The sequence below is a fragment of the Nothobranchius furzeri genome, chromosome 7, assembly GCF_043380555.1.
Source record: "Nothobranchius furzeri strain GRZ-AD chromosome 7, NfurGRZ-RIMD1, whole genome shotgun sequence".
NCBI lineage: Eukaryota > Metazoa > Chordata > Actinopteri > Cyprinodontiformes > Nothobranchiidae > Nothobranchius > Nothobranchius furzeri.
The window spans coordinates 63,308,748-63,331,611 of NC_091747.1; the positions used below are offsets into that span (position 1 = coordinate 63,308,748).

At 41.2% G+C, this 22,864-nt stretch overlaps 2 protein-coding genes across 5 annotated transcripts in view; one reads left to right on the plus strand and one right to left on the minus strand.

Annotated features, from left to right (window-relative positions):
* LOC107372509 (zinc finger protein 721) overlaps window positions 1-22,864 on the minus strand; it is a 32,044-nt gene that overhangs the window by 5,365 nt on the left and 3,815 nt on the right. The window contains exons 2-8 of one of the 4 annotated variants that reach the window (XM_070553502.1): window positions 15,666-15,977; window positions 13,493-13,744; window positions 13,123-13,413; window positions 12,549-12,634; window positions 9,673-12,264; window positions 9,417-9,529; window positions 4,525-9,330 (exon numbers count right to left, since the gene is read on the minus strand). In XM_070553502.1, coding sequence (XP_070409603.1) covers window positions 12,124-12,264; window positions 12,549-12,634; window positions 13,123-13,413; window positions 13,493-13,744; window positions 15,666-15,977 — 1,082 coding nt within the window. In that variant the 3' untranslated portion in view covers window positions 4,525-9,330; window positions 9,417-9,529; window positions 9,673-12,123. Of the gene's footprint in view, window positions 1-4,524; window positions 9,331-9,416; window positions 9,530-9,672; window positions 12,265-12,548; window positions 12,635-13,122; window positions 13,414-13,492; window positions 13,745-15,665; window positions 15,978-22,864 lie in introns of those variants that run through there. The other 3 variants (XM_070553501.1, XM_070553499.1, XM_070553500.1) reach the window with 3 other exon arrangements.
* On the plus strand, window positions 16,989-21,679 carry LOC107381066 (uncharacterized). The gene is made up of 3 exons (XM_070553497.1): window positions 16,989-18,500; window positions 18,968-19,278; window positions 19,384-21,679. The coding sequence occupies exons 1-3, from the start codon at window positions 18,486-18,488 to the stop codon at window positions 21,524-21,526; spliced, it is 2,469 nt and encodes an 822-aa protein (XP_070409598.1). The 5' UTR covers window positions 16,989-18,485; the 3' UTR covers window positions 21,527-21,679.

The following is a 22,864-nucleotide window of genomic DNA, read 5'->3' on the forward strand; positions in this document are numbered from 1 at the left end:
TGTGTGTACTGAAACTCTAATTTCCCTCTGGGATTAATAAAGTATTGATTGATTGATTGATGTACTGTTCTTTGGAGTGGGGTTCGTACCTCACCACTTTTGGCCTCTTCCTGGGGAACTGCACCTTCGTCGGGGTCCCTTTAGGAGTCTGGTTTGTTCAACGCCAGGTGGTCTCTGTACGGACCACCATACCATTGAAAAGGGGGGGTATGTAACGAAATGAAATGACCGTTTCCCCCTCTCCTCTGACACAGAACTAGTCTGCATGAGATATTGCCCCAAGGTCTCATGCATTTGCTCTAAACTGTTTTCCTTTCCAGCCCAAGAGAAGAATGAAGAAAAGGACTCTCTTTTTAATAAATCAAAGAACTCTATTTTTAATAAAGCTAATCAAACAAAGTGTTAGTTAATAGCAAGATGTGACCAATCTGTGAAATGAAAATATTAATGACTTTATTATAATCCTATAGAATATAATAAGTAATATAACTTTAAATGTTCCCACTAGGACTGATCTCACGTAGCGTTAAGACATGACACATTGCTTTTACTGATCCAAACAGAATCTGCCAGCATCCGAAGTATAAAACTATGCCCACGTCATCTTTAACGCCAGTTCAAAGCGTTCGAGAGAAGTTGACGGAGTGGCCAATCCGTAACTTTGCTCTTCAGCCGAAAGAACCGACAAGTTGGATAAAACCTGTTGCTGTTCCACCTGCTGCAACGGTTCCTTTCAGAATAAAAGCTGAACCATCATGACTGTGCCATTGAGAGCATCCTCACTGGATGCATCTCCGCCTGGTATGGCAACAGCACCGCTTACAACCGCAAAGCTCTCCAGAGAGCAGTGCGGTGTGCAGAAAGGATTATTGGAGGTGAGCTGCCCTCCCTCCAGGACATCTACAGGAAGCGGTGCCTGAGGAAAGCGGGGAGGATCATCAAGGACTCAAGTCACCCCAGCCATAAACTATTCAGACTACTTCCATCAGGAAGGAGGTTCTGCAGCATCCGGTCCAGAACCAGCAGACTGAGAGACAGCTTTTTCCATCAGGCCATCAGACTGCTGAACACGGCGCAGACACCTCACCCTCACTACTGAAACTCCAACATTACACACTCCATACTGTACATTAATGCCACTGCTCTGCACATACCAACCTCTGATTGTATATTTTATATATCTTATTGTTTACTTTATTCATTTGTATACTTAGATTATCCATTTTTATATTTTACTTGTTTTTACGTTACTGTATTTTTGCACAACTCTGTTGCTGTGAAGCTCGCACACAAGAATTTCACTCGCATGTACTGTACCAGTGTACCTGCACATGTGACGTGACAATAAAAGTGATTTGATTTGATTTTGATCTATGGTTGGTGCTATCAACGTCCTGATTTTCGATTCAACCTCAGATTGGAATCCCATGTCCCATTTCAAGAGATGTCGTCACCTTTGGAACTCTCCTTCAAACAAACAACCAAGAACTCTGCTACAATCTACTTCTCTGTCTGGCAAAATTCTTCATACATAAGCAAAAAATACTGAAATCACCCCTGTGTTCAATGCATTTGTACATGATTTTAGATTGTATCTAAGATCCCTTAAATGTATCAATAATAACTGTTAGGTATTTTTAATTGTTCATTATTGTTGTGAAATCTTTTCCTTTGTCTATGTGAAGAGTTCATTCACCTTTGCTGCTTAAATGTGGTTAGGACAAACCCTGACCTAGTTATTTGTTTTCACGTTTGGGTGTTTTAGGAAACTCCTTTCTGCTTTAGGCATTTTGATCCAGTATCTGAAGTTTTCCTGTGCATTCTAAGACCAAGATGTTATTCCAAACTGGTCAGGCAGGGGTTTCACGCTAATGGTATTTCTGGGTGTGTATGTGCAAACAAAAACCCCTCCACAGCTTTGTGAGAGGAAAATGGCTTCCGTGTTGTATGGTCTGATTCTTTCTCACCCGTTACAAAGTGAGCTTTGTAACGTATGTTATGGCCTTGCAGAGTTTGTTGTCTGTTTAAAGGTTTGTTACAGTTTACCAAATTAAGAATCTAATCCCTCTGTGTGTGTGTTCGGACTTCCTTTAAGGTAATTTAAGTTTAAGGTAATATAAGAACAATAGTATAAATTAAATTACGCAACATATTCTTTGGAGAATGCTAAATTAAAATACCCAACAATAACAGCTATGAAGGGGGCACCACACTCCTGTGCCACCCTGGGACGACGGTGGCAAAGGAGTTAAGTGCTCGCCCCGTAATCGGAAGGTTGCTGGTTCGAGCCCCGCTCAGTCTGTCGCTGTCGTCGTGTCCTTGGGCAAGACACTTAACCCACGTTGCCTGCTGCTGGTGGTCGGAGGGACCGGTGGCGCCAGTGCTCGGCAGCCTCGCCTCTGTCAGTGCGCCCCAGGGCAGCTGTGGCTACATTGTAGCTCATCCCCACCAGTGTGTGAATGTGTGTGTGAATGGATGAATGATTGTGTTGTAAAGCGCCTTGGGGGGTTCCAGGACTCTAGAAGGCGCCATATCAAATACAGGCCATTTACCATATGTATAGACTTTTCTGTAGACTTCCTGGAACTGTGTAGTGGTCCCTTGCATTGTTTTTGTGTTTTTGTCCTCCCCCTTTTCACTGACTGTTCGATTCTCATCTGAATACATTGGCATGTTCGCCTCGTTTGTATGGTAAATATGCTTTTCTGCAATAAAAAAAAAGAAAAAAAAAACCGTCCTGATTTTTCCCCAGGCTCTTCCATATCGGAGCAGGGCTGTAACTGTCTGTGCGTGTCTGTCTATTTTTAAACGTAGCACTGGTGCAACATCCTTGAATTACTATTTTCCCCAGAACTTTATTGAACAAAAGTAAGTTACGTGTAAGAAAATGCTTTTTACTGGCGCACAGTGTGGTCATCTGGATGCAGTGGAGGAAAGTAAAGGAACCAGCAAAGGCACAAAGACAGAACCGGTGTCGGTACAAGATCTGCTCGGGTGCAAAATTGGCTCGGGGTCCGTCGACTGCCGATGACGTCTAAGTAGATGATTGGCTGAACACGAACCTTACGGAATTACGCAATCACGTTACGTTGGTCCAGGCAAATCTTTCTGTTGGAAAGATGGACAACTTTTACAAAGAAATCCATCATTACCTCTTTGAAAATACACTTTTAGCATAGAGCTGCATGTATATTAGGGCTGAACGATTAACTGCATGTGCAATTAAATTGCGATGTGACAAAAGGAGATTTTCTAATCGCAAAGGCTGCAATTTGGCAGCGAGTGGTTAGCGCAATGCTAATATACATGGAAAATCCCATAGGAATACTAATGCTAATATCGCTGATTACATTATTACAAATTATGAATTAGAAACGTGCCAAATGATTACATTTGGAGTAGGGCTGCAACTAACGATTATTTTCATAATCGATTAATCTGTCGATTATTTTTTCGATTAATCGATTAATCGGTTTGTTATTGTTTAGCTATTTAACCTATACAAGTGATGGATGCATTTCAGTTAAGAACAAAAAAACATAAGAGAATTGTGCAGTTGACTGCAATCTATTTTATTGCACATGAACACAGTCAGCAGTATAAAATGAGCTAAACAGTGCAAAATATCAGTCCAGAATAATTTTTAGCATTAGCTGGAAGCCTGCTCCTTCCACCATGGATAGTGGCCTCATGTCTTTTACCAGCATGTTTAGAATAGAGTTTTTAAGTGGTATGAATTGCTGGGGGGTGAGTGTCTTCTTCCCCATGTAGTTGTCCATCGTTGCTTGTTTTTTTCTGCATAAGAAACACAAATAGACTGAAATAAGTACACATATAAAATAAAGCAGCACACACACTACAACACTAAATCAATATTATATTATTTGAATTAATTAACAATATACAGTGATCATTTATTTTGAGGGTTACGTTCTACAAAATAGCCCGCAACAGGAGATATTCAGAAAAAAAGTAAAACATTTTTACTATTAAAAAGCTCTAAGTAAGAAGCTCATGAGGTTTTTACTTTGAGTCGGGAGTGTTTAAATTAGCCAGAGAAATGTGAAAAATGTTTATTTTGTGTAATACTGTTTAAGAAACATGATAAAAATGTGTTGTGAGGCGTTTTACAGCGTTAGATAGTAAAACAGCCTTTTAATAGTAAAAAAATGACTTTTTCTGAATTTCTCCTGTATTTAAAAATTGAAAGCGTACAACTATGCCGCGTTATATTCACCTGGACACAGCTTGTCTGTATATTTTTCTCCGCGGAGTTGTCCTTTTTTGAATGAGGAACATAGTTATGGGTTTGTGCCGTTTTTCTCTTAACGAGAACATTCTTATAAACAGACGTGCTAAATTTGGCAAGCGCATGATACACAACACGGAGGAGATTCACGATTGCATCTAGTCAATCAGAAGTAGAACACCGCAGACTGACGCGGCAAAAAAACATGTTTAACATCCACTATAACGAACTCAGCTAAAACACTAAGTCCAGCTTGTTTATTTTCTGTTACTTACCGGGCTGGCTCTTCCAAATGACGGCTCACTTGACCGCGGTGCTCTTCCTCTGCTGCATCAGCCCCCACATGCTTTCGTCTCAAATGTGCTCCCATACTCGTGAGGTTTTTGTCCGGGGTTTCTCTTCAGTTTTGTCGCTTCTATTTTTCTTCCGTATTTCCTCTTGTTCCGCCATCTCTCACAGCAAGATGAGCGTCAGTAACGTGATACGTCATGAAAACCGAGGGCACCCATTGGCTCATTTCTTCTTCTACGGCTCCACTGGTAGATCAGTGGCTCATTACTGCCACACACTGGCGGCAAATTTAACAGCTTGTAACCGATGTCAGATTGTGGTAAAAAATAGACTTTATGCGGTAAAATATGATTATTAAACAACTAATCGATGACTAAAAAAGTTGTTAACTATTTTAATAATCGATTATAATCGATTAAATCGATTAGTTGTTTCAGCTCTAATTTGGAGTCTAGTAGAAAGTAAAACTACCATCAATCAAATAAGTACAGACAGGTATTTTAGTAAAGCCAGAAAACTTTTAACTCAAGAGTTTTGGCTAGCAGCTATGAGCGTAACTATACGCATGGATATGATATGAAGATGTCTTTTCTGTACGTCACAAATTGAAATTCTTAGACTCAGTGTTTTTGATGTATAAATAGTAGTGTCAAAAACTCTAAACACAAAATACTTCAATAAACGGGACACACTTCTTTCCTGCAAATACAATTTCACAGGTGTTGCTAATACCTATGATTCTTCAAGGGATGTGCTCAAAGAGGAGTTCAACATTATGAATAAAATATAGTGTTTTATTTTACAAATACCATTATAAACACAAACTTATGTCTTAAGAAATATTTTAATAACGAAACTGCTAAATTCTTTCCAACAGTATAGATGTGTAGTTTATTTTGTCCGAGTGGGTTTGCCGTACTTTGGCGTCATCGGCAGTCAAAGGACCCCGAGCCAATTTTGCACCCGAGCATATCCTGTACCGACACCGGTCCAAAGTTTGGGATCAAAAGTGCAGCTACACAAATTGGCTAATGCTAAAGCTAACGGGTAGCAGTCTCGCCATCAAGTGGCGCACAGAAAAATATATGATGATGATGATGATCGTAAAACTAAGAAAGACTAAACTCTACAAGCGGATGAAAAGTCCCCACCATCCTGTTTATTCTGCATCCTGCGGATCAGAACCGCTGCAGATACGGGTCACATTACTGCTACAAGGCTACGGCAAGCCATTGTAGTATATAATTCACAAACGCCCGTTGTAGTATATAATTCACAAACGCTTCTATCTCTGAACATAATTAGAACTGGATTATTGCCAACCCGTACATAACAGACATGCCACCATTACACTGTTAGCAGCAGAAATTAAATGTTATTAGCATTTCCAACACAAGTGCATGTTAATGAAATGCATTATATTTTACTGCATATATATTTATGTGTTATTTAGACTAAGATGAGTGTTATTAATACAAACCTAAAATGTTACTGAAATGTAGGTCAAATATATATAAATATTGGCTGTGTGATTCAGCTGCAGCCCAGATTGGACAAAACAAGCAATAACTGGAGTTCCGTGTGTAAACTGGCCTGAACATGAAAATAGAAAACAAGAAACACAAGAAAAAGTTGTAAACGACAGCTTTACTTTAGAAAAAATACAGAAAAGTCAGACAACTGCTTAACAGTGAATCAAACACAGATGTGTAGAAAAGCAACTGTTGCTCAGAGTGCTCTTAAAGTTGCAGTTTGACTTGCTCTCATGTTTCCATAAGACCACCACCCACTCGACTAGGACACTAAATTCACTGAGCTGCATGCTGACTTAGCGACTGCACTCTGGAGTCACATGTGGAGGCTGTAGTAAGCATTTTGTTTCTGTCTTTAGCGCTGCAGACTAGGGCTGCACAATATATCGAAACATTATCGTCATCAGGATAACAGGACGTGCGATAGGCCCATCGCAAAGCACGTCAAAAACGGCGATAAATGTTTGGTTCAAACATTTCCATCCGTGTCATACATCACCTTTTTGTAAACCAGCTGTTTTTTACGTGGAAGTATTATTTGACCAATCAAATGTAGCCCTTCTGATATGCGGCCAATCAGATGGGTCAGTTCACGTAATACGCCCGCCCCCTACGTAGACCCTTAGGATGGAAAGCAACACCCGAACTGAGTTAGCGGCGCCGTTCCCTTGTTCGTCATGCTGGCTCAGAGCAACGAACGCACTTTGTGCTGATGTTTCTGGAATCAGCGCTGCTTTCAAACGTGAACGTGAGTCCGCTCGGTGTCGTTAATCATTTTTACCGGGCTGACTCCGACACGTGCCGGTGAACCAACCCACCTTCATGTCGCTAGTGTTAGCCTCAGGCTCCGGTTAGCTTCCAGCTAAAAGGCTACAGCACTCTCCTCCCAGTCCCACCCTGCTAGAGGGCCTGGAAAAGTTCCCCCACACATCAAAGTGATTTTTCCTTTATGAGCTTTTATAACCTTGTTTATCAGGATAGTTGATTTGCTGCTGCACATAAACTGTCAGTCAGAAGCTCTGCTAGCCGGTTATCTTCGAGGAGCTAGTTCAATGTGTTAGCTTGTTATCAGAATCATAGTTGCAGTTTCATCATCTGAGCTGACTTTTAAGATCTAGGTAAACTTGTTCAATTTGGGGTTAAAAACAAACGTTTTCACATATTTTCCATGTAGTTTTTTTGCCAGTTCCTCTTCTGAAAGGTAGACAATTGTTTTTCTCTTTCCCTCAGAAAATCTTAATATTCTCCTAGTTTGGCCCAGCACAGTTCACTTCCCAGTTACAGCAACAGCCTTATATCATAACCACATAAGTGGAGAAAATGTTCAGTAGCAATGAGAGAATCTGCTGTTGCATTTAAGTGATGTTAACTATTATTTAACATTTAAACTTATTTTCTGATTTTTTTTTTATTTATTCTAAAAACGCTGGTAAGGGATGTTTTTCTGTATTTGGAGCATCAGAACAAGTTTTATGGTGGAGGTGATGTTTTAAAGTCACTGAGAAACTGCATGCATGCAGTTTGTTGTTTTGCTGCTAATACAGTAGCAGGTGCAGCTGCTAATACAGTAGCAGGTGCAGCTGCTAATACAGTAGCGGGTGCAGCTGCTAATACAGTAGCGGGTGCGGCCGCTAATACAGTAGCGGGTGCGGCCGCTAATACAGTAGCAGGTGCAGCTGCTAATACAGTAGCGGGTGCAGCTGCTAATACAGTAGCGGGTGCAGCTGCTAATACAGTAGCGGGTACAGCTGCTAATACAGCAGCAGGTGCAGCTGCTAATACAGTAGCGGGTGCAGCTGCTAATACAGTATCGGGTGCAGATGCTAATACAGTAGCGGGTGCAGCTGCTAATACAGTAGCAGGTACAGCTGCTAATACAGCAGCAGGTGCAGCTGCTAATACAGTAGCGGGTACAGCTGCTAATACAGCAGCAGGTGCAGCTGCTAATACAGTAGCGGGTGCAGCTGCTAATACAGTAGCAGGTACAGCTGCTAATACAGCAGCAGGTGCAGCTGCTAATACAGTAGCGGGTGCAGCTGCTAACACAGTAGCGGGTGCAGATGCTAATACAGTAGCGGGTGCGGCTGCTAATACAGTAGCGGGTGCTGCTGCTAATACAGTAGCGGGTGCAGCTGCTAATACAGTAGCGGGTGCAGATGCTAATACAGTAGCGGGTGCAGATGCTAATACAGTAGCGGGTGCAGCTGCTAACACAGTAGCGGGTGCAGATGCTAATACAGTAGCGGGTGCGGCTGCTAATACAGTAGCGGGTGCGGCTGCTAATACAGTAGCGGGTGCAGCTGCTAATACAGTATCGGGTGCAGATGCTAATACAGTAGTAGGTGCAGATGCTAATACAGTAGCGGGTGCGGCCGCTAATACAGTAGCGGGTGCGGCCGCTAATACAGTAGCGGGTGCTGCTGCTAATACAGTAGCGGGTGCAGCTGCTAATACAGTAGCGGGTGCAGATGCTAATACAGTAGCGGGTGCAGCTGCTAATACAGTAGCAGGTGCAGCTGCTAATACAGTAGCGGGTGCAGCTGCTAATACAGTAGCAGGTGCAGCTGCTAATACAGTAGCGGGAGCAGAGCAGGCGTCACACGCCAAACGACATCAACACTGCATACTTTAGTATTTGTTCATTTATCGTGAGTAATATCGATATCGCAATATTAAGCACTGTTATCGAATATCGCAGGTTTTCCTAATAATGTGCAGCCCTACTGCAGACCATTTATTGCAGCACGGAAATACTGAATACTTTCACAACTTTAAAATCAAAAAGATAATCAGTCCATCGTCATTCTCCTTCCCGGCACCTCCGTTCTGCTGACTCCAACCTCCTTTCCCCTTTCAGAACAAAACATGGCACCATGGGGGATGGAGCCTTTGCAGCCGATGCCCGCACACTTCGGAACTCTCTCCCACTAAACATCAGGAATGCCGTCTCTCTTTCTACGTTTAAGTCACTGCTTAAAACCCACTTCTTTAAATTGGCCTTCTCTTAAGATCAACCCAGCATCCCCCAGTCTGTTTACTATGTTTCATGTTGTTTTATTAAGTGTTATTGCATTTTTTGTTAAGCCTCTTTGACTGACCTAAAAAGTGCTATACAAGTTTAATGAATTATTATTATTACTGTTATTATTATTATTTTTATTGTTATTATCACTTACAACCACAGAAGGAAAAGTGTGTCCCCACTTCCTGTTCAGCCATTTTCCTGCACCAGATCTGGCTTTTACAGATGTTTCACACCTGTGTGAATAACACAGCTGTCTAAGAGAAAAACCACTTCTCCAACTCATTTACTTATTTACATATCTGAAAGGTGGCAGCCCTACCTGTGTCCATGCTGTCCGGGTCCAGGTGGTGAAGAACACACGATGAATCAGTCCCAGCTGATGGATGATCCTGAAGTGGTAGCAGGTTTCCTTTAGCCGTGTTTAGCTAACAGCTGCAATAGAAACGAAGCAGGAGAGCTGATTAAGATGCTGCTTCAGAACAACGCAGGAGATTAAAGATCCAACGCTTTGGTTCTGGCCAAAGGACCAGCAGCAGATCCAGAGGGCAGGAAGTCTAGAGAAAAGCTTTTCTCACCCACAACCTGATTCTGGAGCTCCGATTGTCACGAAGACCGCAGAATATCTTCTCTGGTTCTGGAAAGAACTCCACCAAGTTGTTGAGGAGGAGGAGAAAGTTTCCACAGCCTGGTGAGAAGATTTCTGCAGCAGCAGCAGTTAGTCGCTTTAGCTGATCAACTCTCCTAGAGACTGAAGTGAAGACGTTTTCACTGCAGAGCCTCAAACTTTCTCGACCTTACTCAACATTCTCCTCACACACCACAACAACAAGCTAGCTCTGCTTGCAGCTTCCGGGTTCTGCTTCTTCCGGGGTCCGTGACTAGCGTAAAGGTGCACTAGCGCCACCTGCTGGAGCAGAATAAAACACACCTGTGTGTTCAGAATGGGACTAATAAAACACACATAACGTGTTATATTTTTATTATTTTAGGTGGTCTCTTCAAAAGCCACGAAAAACGAGTAAAATAGGTTTTTCTTTATGATGTTTTTTAATCTAAATGACCAGTTTTATTCTTTATGAACTTCAAACAATCTAAAAAATCTTACTTTCTATAAAGAATGTGATAGAAACTTTTGATGTTGTTACTTTTATTTTTAGCAGCTCTGAGAAGCAAATAAAAAGTGTTGGGAAGGTGCTGATTTAGTCATTATAGCTTCATGTAATGCTTAATGAGGCCACCAGAGGGCGACGCTCTTGTTTTCTCCACTCACTGAGCTCTGATGGGCAAAAGTAAAAAATAAGTTTCTATTTAGAATAAATATTCCTCATATGTAATATAATATAAGAAATACTCAGTATAAAGATATAGTACACGTGTAACTGTTGTGTTTTTCACTCAAGTCCAGAATCATGTCTTCAGTTTCTGAGGTGTTTATGGACGGGTTGTCTCCAGAGCACCATGGGTTAGTGATAGGACAATGGAGACAGGCTTCATCATTGGACACAGAGACAGAGACTACCATCAGCCAGGAGCTTGTCGTGTTCATCTTACAGAGCAGAGCACTCTGTGCATCACCCACTTACAAAATGGTGCTGCACAGCTGATGGACACTGGGAATCAAAAACAGGAAGGCTGAAGCGCAGGTGAGCGAAGGTTTACTAAAACAAAATAGAACAGATTAACAGCACATATTAAAAGTCCTGGACACGGCTCTGCGCAGGTGCAAAAAAGGTTTTAACGACGTGTCAAAAGCTTTGGTGGTTAAAGAGGTTTTTGCTTCAGGTGGCCGGTCTGAAGCTTCTCTAGAGCTGAAGAATCTCCAGCGTGATCTGGCTTTTATGTTCTCATGTTATGGTTGTGTAGCCAACCAGAGGTTGACAAGTTTGAGGATATTACCAAGAACCTCAGAAACACGCCTGCTTTGATCCGGAGCTCTGATCTGGGTAAAGGCTATTTATGTGTTATAGACTTTAACTTTACCTTACTTTGTTCTTGTGTGAGTGCAAATGTTACGACCTTGTCAAGCAAACATGCTGAAACATTTATCACTGAGCACAGATTAATGAAACATTTCATTATTTTATAATTATTATAAGTAGCAATAAAAAATGTTTATTTAATGATTATCTAGCTTGTAAATTTTAGAAGTTCACATTTAATTTAAAAATCTTCTTTCTTCTGTGAGCAAGGAGCCTTAGATAAAAGGGTGCTCTGTGAGGGACCTTGGAAGGAGAGAGTGTTGTTATGATTTCGTTATCTCTGTCGGAGCTGCAGGCTCTGAGCTCCAGCTGGTGTGAGGAAGGCCGATTTAAAGGGAACACGTGCAGTCTCGCGTCTCCTTTTGACCAGATGTTGAAGGGTCAAACAGTACCTAAAAACGGACCATTGCTGGACGTTACACAGGACTCCAGAAGGCTCTATATCAAATACAGGTCGTTTAGCGTTTTAATAAAAAGGATGAAAACATTTACAGTAGCATTTTATAAATAGTCCATTTTGTGTTTTCCTTCATTTTCCACGAGAATAATTTAATGTCACCGACAGATGGGGGTGGGTGGTTCGTTTTGCTTTTCGGGTTTTTTGTTTTTCAGAGATCTGATTTTCAAGCTGGAATGCAAGTTTTGTTGTTGTTAATTATTCTGTAAGTACACAATATAACGCACAGTAAGTAGTGACTGATCATTTGTTGTCCATTCAGCCAGCCGTCATCTTCCACTTCTCCGGGGTCGGGTCGCGGGGGCACTAGTTATTTTTACAGTCTTACATACATATATATTCAATAATTTATCATTTTTATAAACAAACGAACACAAAATATACAAAGCTTTGCCAGAAGCACCATTAACACCAACCACACGAGGATGGATCGTTGTCCCTGAGGCTCATCGGGAGTTTTAACCTTTCAGGAGGAAAGGAGGTGGCAGGAGGTCCACGGGTGGGTCTGCTCTGATGTGGTGAAGATGATAATCCAGAAGGTCGAGGTCTCGGTTTACTGGTTTGTTTTCGTTCCAGCCCTCTTCTATTCTTCAGCTTTTGGGTGAAACATCCCGGGAACTAGCATCCTGGGTCGCTGAGCTTAGATCACCGTTTGGGGGGTTGAGGGGCTCGTCCCCCTCTGGGCTGCGGTCAGCAGGAGACGTTTCAGGTGACTTTTTAAAACACAGTTTCTGCAAAAATAATAATAAACAATAGATTTTTAAACAAGTACAAACAAATGGGAGAAAAAATAAAATCTTCTCTTCAGATTTCTTTCCAACAGATGTAGCTTATTGTTGTTTTAGCTGAGGTTAAACTGAAATGGAAATAATTACCACAGTGGCTTCAGATAATAACAAAACACAAAGCAAACATATGATACAGTACAGGACGCCTAAACTAAGAATAAAGACCAGCGTAGGATAAACTTGATCAGCTCTAATCAATCACAGCCTGATGTTTTTTCTTTCATTACCTCTTTTCTGTACAGGACGAACAGGATAATCCCAATTAATACAATCACTGAAACGACTGCAGCAATAACTCCAGCTGTTTGGCTTTCTGCAAATGAGGAAAAGTCACTGAATAAATGATAAATGACACATTTTAAGCCTTTAACTATTTTTATTCATTCAAGCATCTCAGTGTTGCATCTAAATCAGCCGTCTGCAGACCTGGACCTGCAAATCCACTGAATAACTTTATGTTATGATTTTTTTAAATCTGATTTTTTACTATAAAATTAATCTTTCATGGTTATCGTCTGACTAAGATTAATCAAATAGTTTTCAAAGCTGAGATAATTATCATTAGTTTTATTTAATTATGTAATTCTAAAACATAACAACTATATAAAAAATAAAATTGGCCCTTTCCGTTTTAAATCCTCCACCAGGGGGCAGCAGAGATGCACATGCCAGGTTTCTGATGAAGGTACTGATCCTGATGCTTCATCTGGAGGCTGTAAGGTTCTTATCTGGTACCACCAGTTCAAATCCAGGCTTTTATTTTGTGGTTCTGCCCCACCAGCAGACCTGATCTGGACTTACCGTGATGAATATGAAGAGCTGTGTTCTTCATGTATGTCCCCTCCGTGTTGCTGACTTCACACGTGTAGACTCCCTCCTGATCTGAGGTTAAACCGGTCAGCGTGAGGCTTCCTGTGTCCGACACATCCTTTACAAACAGCTTCCATTTTTCCGTGGGCTGGGTTGGACCTTCAGGGAGTGTCCTGGTCAGGATGTGCTGAGTGTGGTTGAACCACCAGGTGACGTGAGTGGATGAAGAGTTCAAATCCTGGCAGGTGACTGCTGTTTCAGATCCTGAAGATGTCACATGATCTAAAGGAAAAACAACAAATCAAACTCCTCAGCAACACCTGGAGATGATCTCCTGAAGCAGCTGACCAATCAAACCCACCTTGTTTAAAAAAAATGGTTTTCTTCTTGCTTCTGGCTGTGCTGACGGTGCAGCTGTAATCCAGATTAGGATCTGGATTATTCAGAGAGCTGCTGATGGTGTAGAGCTGCTGAATAGTCCTGCTTTTGGCTGGTTCTGGTGTAGAAGGTCCTGGGTCTGGTTCCCAGGTGAGGTCAGGTTCTGGATAAACGTCCTTGGAGCTGCAGGTGATTTCATCCTGAACCATCTCCATGTTGACTCTGTGGATGGGAGCTGCAAGAAAACGTTTAATCTGAGTGAATGCTGGTTTACTGATCCAGCCGCTTTACTGTTCATGTCGATAAAGTTGGATTCAGAGGTGATGTGTTGCCCTGGAATCATGATTTATTTTTAATTATTTTCTAGTTTTATAGTTTATTAATACATTTCTCTAATAATTGAGTCTATAATAAACTTTTTGGTGTTTTTAGTGAAAATGTTTCTTTTAGGTTTTATTTATTTCCGGTTTTCTGTCCCAGACGTTAGGATGATCATTACTCACCGCTCCTGTGACTCTCGGCTTGTTTTTACCCGTGACGAGTCCTTAAATCCTGATTTCATCCTTCTGCTTTTGTGTTTCTGCCTGGTTTTATTATGACCTGGTGTCTATTAAACAGTAATAACCAGTCAGAACTCCCCGTGGTCCCACGTTGCCGGTCCTCTTTAACCTGGAAACTGAACCTTTTATTTACTCATCTGTTTTCAGACTAAACGGAATCATCAGCTGCTTATTTGGGACTTTTGACCCTTCGTGTTTTTTACGGGTGTGATCTTGCTGAGGTCCTGTCAGTTTACGACCAGACTGTTTCTAGTTAAACTTATCTAAAATAAAAAGAAGCCAAAGTTTTAATCACCTTGTCTTTTATTTTGAAAGTCTTTGTGCTGCAGTGGAACAGACAACGTATTTACAGACTGAACAGAAGAATTGAATCTTTGTCTCAGGTCTTTATCACGGTTTGAGATCAGAAGGTCAGAAACACGTCTGGACTTGCGTCAAACTGAGATTGTGAGAACATCAGAACTCTGGCAGATGAAACCACAGAAACGAGGAGAAAATGTGAACGAAGTTAAAACCAGAGGTCTGTTCCTGAGCAGCCTGGAGGAGTGAGCCTGGTTCTGGTTTTAGTGGTGGGACTGGGACTGGGACTGGGTTCTGGTTTTAGTGGTGGGACTGGGACTGGGACTAGGTTCTGGTTTTAGTGGTGGGACTGGGACTGGGACTGGGTTCTGGTTTTAGTGGTGGGACTGGGACTGGGACTGGGACTGGGACTGGGACTGGGTTCTGGTTTTAGTGGTGGGACTGGGACTGGGACTGGGGGTTGTGGCTGGGCTTTCATGCAGAAGGTTCAGCCTTTTAGCTGCTCATCATCTGCTCCTTCACAGTAACAGGAAACTGTAGAAGACCCTCGTAGCTAAAAGTTAGCCCTTTTAGGCTTTCATCTGAACTCTCCCTGTTTGGTTTCTGCTTCCTTCTTCCTCGTGTTTCTGCTTTTGCTCCTTAAAGTTTCCTCCTGTGGTATTTTTGGTCACATTTACTCTTTGTGTTCTCTGATGTTTCCCTCTCATGTTTGTGTCTCTCTCTGCAGCACGAACCAAACAAACGTGGAATCTGCTGAGTCACCTTCTCCACTCGGCCTTGGAAGAGTCTGGGAGCAGAAACTTATCAGCCGCTTGTTCCACACGCTGAAGGAGTTCCAGAGCGGAAAACTCAGTGAAACTAAACTAAAACTTTAACTGCAGAACCTTTCAGAACAAACTGGTTTTGCTGTTGCCTCGAACCAGAAAGACCGACTCTTCACTGGTAACTGAACTGCACCCCCAGCATTCCCAGCATTCCCAGCATTCCCATCGTAACTCAGAGCTACAATAACCTACAGGTTGTCTTGATCGACCACGTTCTGTTACAGATTTATTTAGTTTTCATGATGTTTTCTTATCAGAGAATAACTTTTTATAAGTTTTATCACAGCTTCAACTAGTTTTAGTCTAAACACTTTAATGTCTCCAACATATTTTAGTAGCAATGCAGACGGTCCAGCTCAGGGAGTTAACCCAGGGAGTGTTCCTGATCCACGTTACGAACCTTTAGTCACACAGAAATGATTAAACCTAAATGATCCGACCAGGATGTGAGTTATAAGGTGAGAGTTCATACCGTAGACGTGCAGCTGCATGAATACCTCCTTTTTTCCAGTGATGGTGCTGGCGTAACACTGATATCTGCCCTCATCCTGAACTTGGACGTTTGTCAGCTGTAGTGAAGCGTTTCCTCTGGAGATCTGGTCCCCAAACATGGAGGTTCTGCCTTTAAACCGTGGGTTCTGCAGGGTCAGCTGGTCGCGGTTGTAGTAGTAGGAGTGGGCCTGAGCGTTGGCCGCTGTTTGCTGAACCCAGTGGATGACGACCTCATCACCAGGTGTAAACAAGCACTGTAAGGTGCACGTCTGGTTGAACTTGCAGAAGATGTCTGTGTGTAAGAGCAGAAACCTGTTAGAGCTGGCTGCTGGAGATTGGAGGGGCCCTCTGCCCCGGGAGCGGTGGTCGACTGTAGCTTCCTGGGTGCTCTATATAGGTAGTGTTTAAGTGGAGGTGGGGGTCTATGCTCCCCCTCCACTGAACGCCCTGACTTAGTGTGGAAGACCTGATGCTGCCGGGGCAGACGGCTCCTCTGATGGCGTTTCCTTACCTTACCTTACTTGGCTCATCTGGACTCAGCCAGTGTGTGTGTGTGTGTGTGTGTGTGTGTGTGTGTGTGTGTGTGTGTGTGTGTGTGTGTGTGTGTGTGTGTGTGTGTGTGCGCGCGCGCATATGTCTGTTAATGTTTTTAAACTGTTTAAACTGGGAATTTGGGGTCATTTTCTAAAGCACTTTGAGTAGCAGTTTGCTCGAAAAGTGCTTTAGAAAATAAATCTGATTGACTGATTGATTTACTGATTGATTGATTGATTGATTGATTGATTGATTGATTGATTGATTGATTGATATTGATTGATTGATTGATTGATTGATTGATTGATTGATTGATTGATTGGTTGATTGATTGATTGATTGATTGATATTGATTGATTGATATTGATTGATTGATTGATTGATTGATTGATTGATTGATTGATTGATTGTGTAGCATTTGGTAAATTGAGTGCTTTAAGAGCTCAAGATATATATGACCTCTACTTTTGAGCAATACGCTGTGATACTCTATCTAAATATAGAATATCAACCTGCTTGCTGTTTATATTTATCAGAAGATTCTGGGATTTTTGCTTTATTAAGTAATTGTACACACTTTGTTTTAATTCAGGAAAGAGTCAGGTTTATAAAAGTAAGAATTTATTTTACCAACAATTAAAACATGACAAGTTAACTAACATTTACTGTGAGTTGCTGGAACTAGATGTGATGTATGAACCTGTGTGTGAATGCGGTGTTAGTCTGAACCTCCTTTTCCAGGAGAGCTGAGTTCTGGATGTAAAGAGTCTGGGTTGCATAAACTATGAAGTTCTTATCAAAGACACATCAGACGCTATCTGTCATGTCTACTTCAGCCGTTTTGGAGACCCTCGTGATAGATCCGGAATGTACAAGTCCTCGGACTTCCAGGTGCCGAGGTCCATAGAAGAAACTGCGGCCCCATGAAACCGGTCTTAGAGTTGTCTCCAGGTCACAACAGAGGATGGAACCGCACGTCTGGGACTCTTGAGTCTGAACAATATCAGCTTGTTCTGCAGGAACTGTTGCTTATCAGCTTCGCAGGTGCAAAAAGGTTTTGACGACGTGCCACAATCTCTGTTCATGGTCCCACATCCACGTCTCCTTATCTCGATTGCTTCCTTGATCCATCTTTTGTATTTTTGTTGTTCGGTGGTTATGATCCGTGTGTTGTCCCAGTCCATTATATGGTTTTCTCTTATGCAGTGATCTGTTATGGCTGACTTTTTTATTGTGCTTTCTGCTTCTTCTTTTGCTGCTCTTGTGTGTTTTCGATTTGCCTCTTTCTCGCACTCCTTTCTGTGTTCTATTGTTCGTGTGTTGAGTTGGCGTCCGGTTTCTCCTATGTATGTTTTATTGCAGAGTTTGCATGGGATTTCGTAGATGACTCCACATTTAAGTCCAGCTGGTATCTTGTCTTTTGGGTGCACTAGTCTGTTTCTAACTGTTGTGTATGGCTTTGTTGGTGTGTTTATGTTGTGTTTTTTCATTGTTGCTCTTATTTTTTCTGTTATGCCTCTGATGTATGGTAGGGTTATCACTGGTTCTGGTTCTTGTCTTTCTGGGTTTCTGGTTCTTTGCTTAGGTTGTTCTTTTCTTTCTGTTGTTGTTTGTTGTTTTCCTTTGTTTATTGCCCATGTCGGGTATGCGCAGGTCTTTAAAGCGTGTTGTATGTGTTTGTCCTCTTGTTTACGGTCTCTCTCTTCTGTTACCATGTTTGCTCGGTGATATAATGTTCTGATTACTGACATTTTGTGTATGGGTCATTCCACCGAATGGGTGCCATTTCCATCCATTTCCGTCCCCAGGAGGTTTTTTGAATCAAGGTGCATGAAAATTTACGGGTAAATAATTTTTGTTATTAAACAAAAGGTCCTGCATAAGTATCTGAGTGTAAATTTAACATTAATCTTGGGCAAGAATAATAGAAAGTACTTTGAACACTGAAAAAACATTTCAGTGCATGTATTTTTCACCTGTCCCTGATCTTTAACATTACTCTTAGAGTGAAATATAATTAATAAAATCCCCCCAAATTTATCTTTTTTTTTGCATTTTTGCGTGACTCTATATCCTGTCTATGTTTCACAAATATTTTTTTCAAAACAATTTTATATTTTATTTGTTAAAATACACATTTTAGTTGTGTCCCTAGGTTTACACTCAGTCCTGTTACCCAAATACATTACCCCATCTGTTTTATTTTGAAAATTCCAAAGGTGACCCATACAACAGGAAGTTGCATCATAAGGATCTTCAAAAGGCCATGGGAAGACCAAAAGTAAGTTCTCTCATTCATTTTTCTGTCTATTTAATTATATATTAGCTGTAAATGACGAGGTCAATCTCAACATACTGTCCTGTTACTTTAATTATATCTTACTTACCATTTGTTTATTTTAAAAATACACATTTTTGGTAAATCACTAGATTGTGCTTTATGTCCTCATGCTATTAGCAACGATGTGATGTGGCTATATTTGGTGTATTTGCCAACTCTATGCTAAAAACTCAGTCCTGTTACTTTCAGTCCTGTTACCCATATGAGAAGTAACAGGACTGAGTAATGGTAACAGGGCTGAGTAGAGTTCATTGATGAAGTTATATTTTTTTAGATAGAATATATTATTATTTTACACTATTGACTTGATTTTATTTATTTATTTATTTATTATTTTACTTTTACACTTGACATTGCAGAGGTTGTGATCTAAGATCAGTTTTGTAATGTGACTTTAATGCTTGCAGGGAGCAAAGCCACCACATAGTGCAGCAGAAAAGCAGCGGTTCTATCGGGCTCGACGTGATGCCGACCCAGAGCGGAGGGAAAGATATCTTGAGAGGAAAAAAAGAAAATACAGGGAGGACTTAGAATCAGGCAAGAAGAAAACAATTGACCAACTAAGTGAGAGAGAAAAGCGCAGACGACGCAAAAAGTGGAGGGAGACATACCATACAATCAAAGACAGAAAAAAAGTTCAGCAGTACCTTGTGACCCCTCCAGACATACCCCAACTCTCACCAGAGCAAGCTATAGATCCACAACCAAGAACTTCCAGGTCCAATTTATGAAATTGATATCCATCTGTTTATACAATATAATAACATTAATTTGTAACATCTGAAATATGTAAATAAGTGCTATTTTGACATGTTTCTTCTAGGCAATGTGATCAGGGGCGGATAAGACGACGAAAAACACTAAAGAACCTTGAAAAACAAATTCATCAACTACAAGGCCTATTGAGGAAACAAACCCAGAAAACAGAAAAATACAAGAAAAAAGTCCAGCGCATGACAAAGAAAGTCCTAAAAAAGAAGACAAAAGAAACTGAGTCTACACGCACAAAAGTTAAAAGACAGATGACACAGCTTCCACCAGCAGCCATTCAAAAAACTCTTCTGTTTCATGAGGCTCTGGTGGGCGGCATCCGAAACAAATACAGAAAAGCACAGGGGGAAAAAGAAAGGCAAATAATTGCAAAAGTACTAACAGGAAAAGTCCTTAAAAAGTACAGATTGCAACGCTTGGCTCAAAACTCATTAGGATTTTCAAAGAAAAGATGGAGGAATGATGAGAATGTCAACTACAGCTACCAACGGAAGTGGAACAGCAGGGTTCCAGATAGTTTGACAAGTAGAGTGAGAGCTTTCTACACAAGGGACGATGTTAGTCGTATCACAACAGGGAAGAGACAGACCATCACTTGGAAGAAAACTAAAAGGCAGAAACGGTTCCTTTTGGATACCATGAAAAATTTGCACATGAAGTTTTTAGCTGAAGAGCAAAGCTCCATCTCTTACTCACTCTTCTGTTTGCTTCGTCCTTTCTGGGTTATTCATCCAACTCTGAGTGATCGGGACACATGCATGTGCAAGATGCATGAGAATCTGGGTTTTATTGTGCAGAAGCTGCACCACTTGAAAGTGATCAGCACTATCAACCTGGAAGATCTTGTGAAAACCATCGCATGTGACACAGAAAACATGAAGTGCATGTATGGAGAATGCTCTGAGTGCAAGAATCTATGCTGCCCAGTCTCCTCCAAGTACAATCCAGAGAGTCAAGAGACATATCTCCAATGGGCAATAGTGGATAAAGAGCATAACAATGACCCCAGTGGCAAAACATCTAAAATCACAATCAAACAAGAATCCCAGGCAACACAAGAAGAACTTCTGGACCAGCTGAACCTGCTGCTGCATAGGTTTAAGAGACATTCTTATAACATCAAGAATCAGTTTACCCACTACAGGGCACTGAGACAGGGCTTGAAGTCACATGAATGTTTAATTCACGTTGACTTCTCTGAAAATTACGTCTGCAAGTACAGCACAGAAATACAGGCTGTCCACTTTGGAGCATCACACCAGCAGGCAACACTGCACACAGGTGTGCTTTATGTGAACACATCCTCCTGCTCTATGTCCTTCTGCACAGTGTCCCCCTCAAGACTGAAGGGTCCACCAGCAATCTGGCAGCATTTGTCACCAGTCCTTGATTATGTGCATATGGCACATCCAGAGGTCTCCACAATCCATTTTTACAGTGATGGCCCATGTACTCAGTATAGACAGCGAGGGAATTTTTTCATGTTTTGTACTGAGCTGTTCAAACAAGGATTCACTGCTGGAACATGGAACTTCTTTGAGGCGAGCCATGGGAAGGGGGCACCAGATGGTGTAGGAGGAGCTCTGAAGAGGAGAGCCGACAGTCTGGTCAGCAAAGGGACAGACATTCCTCATGCTGCCAAATTCTTTGATGTGTTGCAAAAGACAGAAACAACAATTAAGTTGTTTTTTGTCAATGAGGAAGCAGTAGAGAAAGCTGTTCAGGAGATGCCAAATGATGTGCCATCAATTCCCTCCACAATGAGGATACATCAGGTGGTAACCCTTGCCCAAGGAGAACTGACATACAGAGATATCAGCTGCTTGTGCACAACAAGACAAAATCTAACTTGTAAGTGCTTTAATGCAAAGTCTTTCACGTTGGATCATCAACAGGCAGCACTCAGAGCCACAGAAATTATGTGGCAAAGTTCAGACATTGTTGGCAAATGGTGTGTGGTTAAGTATGATGATGATATATACCCAGGTGTCATCACAGATACATCTGAAACACATGTTGAGGTCCGTTGCATGCACAAAATTGGGGTCAACAGGTTTTTCTGGCCAGCGCGCAAAGACCTGCTGTGGTACCTCTTTGAGGACATTTTGTGCATCATCCCACCCCTGAGGCAGGTCACATCTCGCTATATGGCAATTGAAAAGGGGGTCTGGGACCAACTTGACAGTATGCCTTAGAAAAGGCCACACAAAGCCCCTGTAGCACATGTGCCCCGTGTTCATTGGTCATTCCTGTTACCCTCTGTTCATTCCTGTTACAGCTTGTTCATTTCTGTTACTCAGTTGTTTGTCTGTAAAAAAACAATAAAAATGAACTTATTTTTTCAATCATATTTGTTCCACCATTTATTAAATAGTTTACTGAATTACATTAGAATACATTTTATTAACTAGAGCCCTGTGTCTCCTTGAAATGAAAAATATGGCTTTTGATCTTTCAAAAAATTACAACTTTTGTATGTTCATGTGAATTTTTTTATAACAAACATTAAATATTTGAACTTAAAACTAACCTTTTTATTAAAATAAACACTTTCTTGAGGGGAAAATGAAGGAATTAGTTGACAGTCTTCTATATGTGCTTTTTAAGAAGTTACATGAGTTTTGGTAACAGGACTGAAAATAAAGCAAACACGTTCATCTAAAAAAACATGTAAAAAATTAATTAAAGGCATTTAAGATTGACCAATGATCATTTGAAATAGTTAAATAAGTGTGTTACTAGATTTACTTTTGAAAATTGCATTAAAACCCAGTTTAATTTGATGCACTTGCATAAAATAAATGGCACCTATTCGGTGGAATTACCCGTATGGTGGGGTGTTCTGATGTCCATAATAGATACTGGTCTGTGTGTGTTGGTTTCTTGTATGTGTTTATGTTTAGGGTCCCGTCGGTCTGCCTGGTGATTTCCATAAATGCTATGCTGCCTTCTGTTTCTAACTCATAAGTGAATTTTATGTTGCCCGTGTCGTCAATGTTGTTTAAGTGTTGTGTTAGTGTTTCTGTTTGACCTTTTGGTGTGATTTCCAGTATGTCGTCTACGTAGCGTTTCCATACTTTTATTTTGCAGTTTGGGGGGGCAGAGGCTATGGCTTTCTGTTCCAGGTCTTCCATGAAAAACTGGCACAGGGTGGCTGATAACGGGTTACCCATGGCGAAGCCTTCCAGTTGTTTGTATATTGTGTTGTCGTATGTGAAGTAAGTGGAGTTAGCTACCAGTGCTATCAGTTGTGCTATGTCATCTGCTGTGAGGTTTGTCCTTTTATGTAAAGTTTTGTCTTGTCTGATTCTGTTAACTACTATGTCTATGGTTTTTTGGGTTGGTGTTTTTGTGAACAGAGATGTGACGTCATGTGAGATGAGTATGTCGTTGTCTTCTATTGTAATCTCCTTTAGTTCTTTTGCCAGTTCTATACTGTTTTTGCAGTGTTGGTCTGTATTTCCTAATAACGGGCTGATGATTCTGCTGATATCTTTTGCCATGTTGTATGTTGGTGTACCTATGCTGTCTAC

Bases quoted from the DNA above. Each gene is read 5' to 3' on its own strand.
- LOC107381066 (XM_070553497.1), top strand. The intron at 19,279-19,383 runs GTCCAATTTATG...TGTTTCTTCTAG, and splicing joins CCACAACCAAGAACTTCCAG to GCAATGTGATCAGGGGCGGA.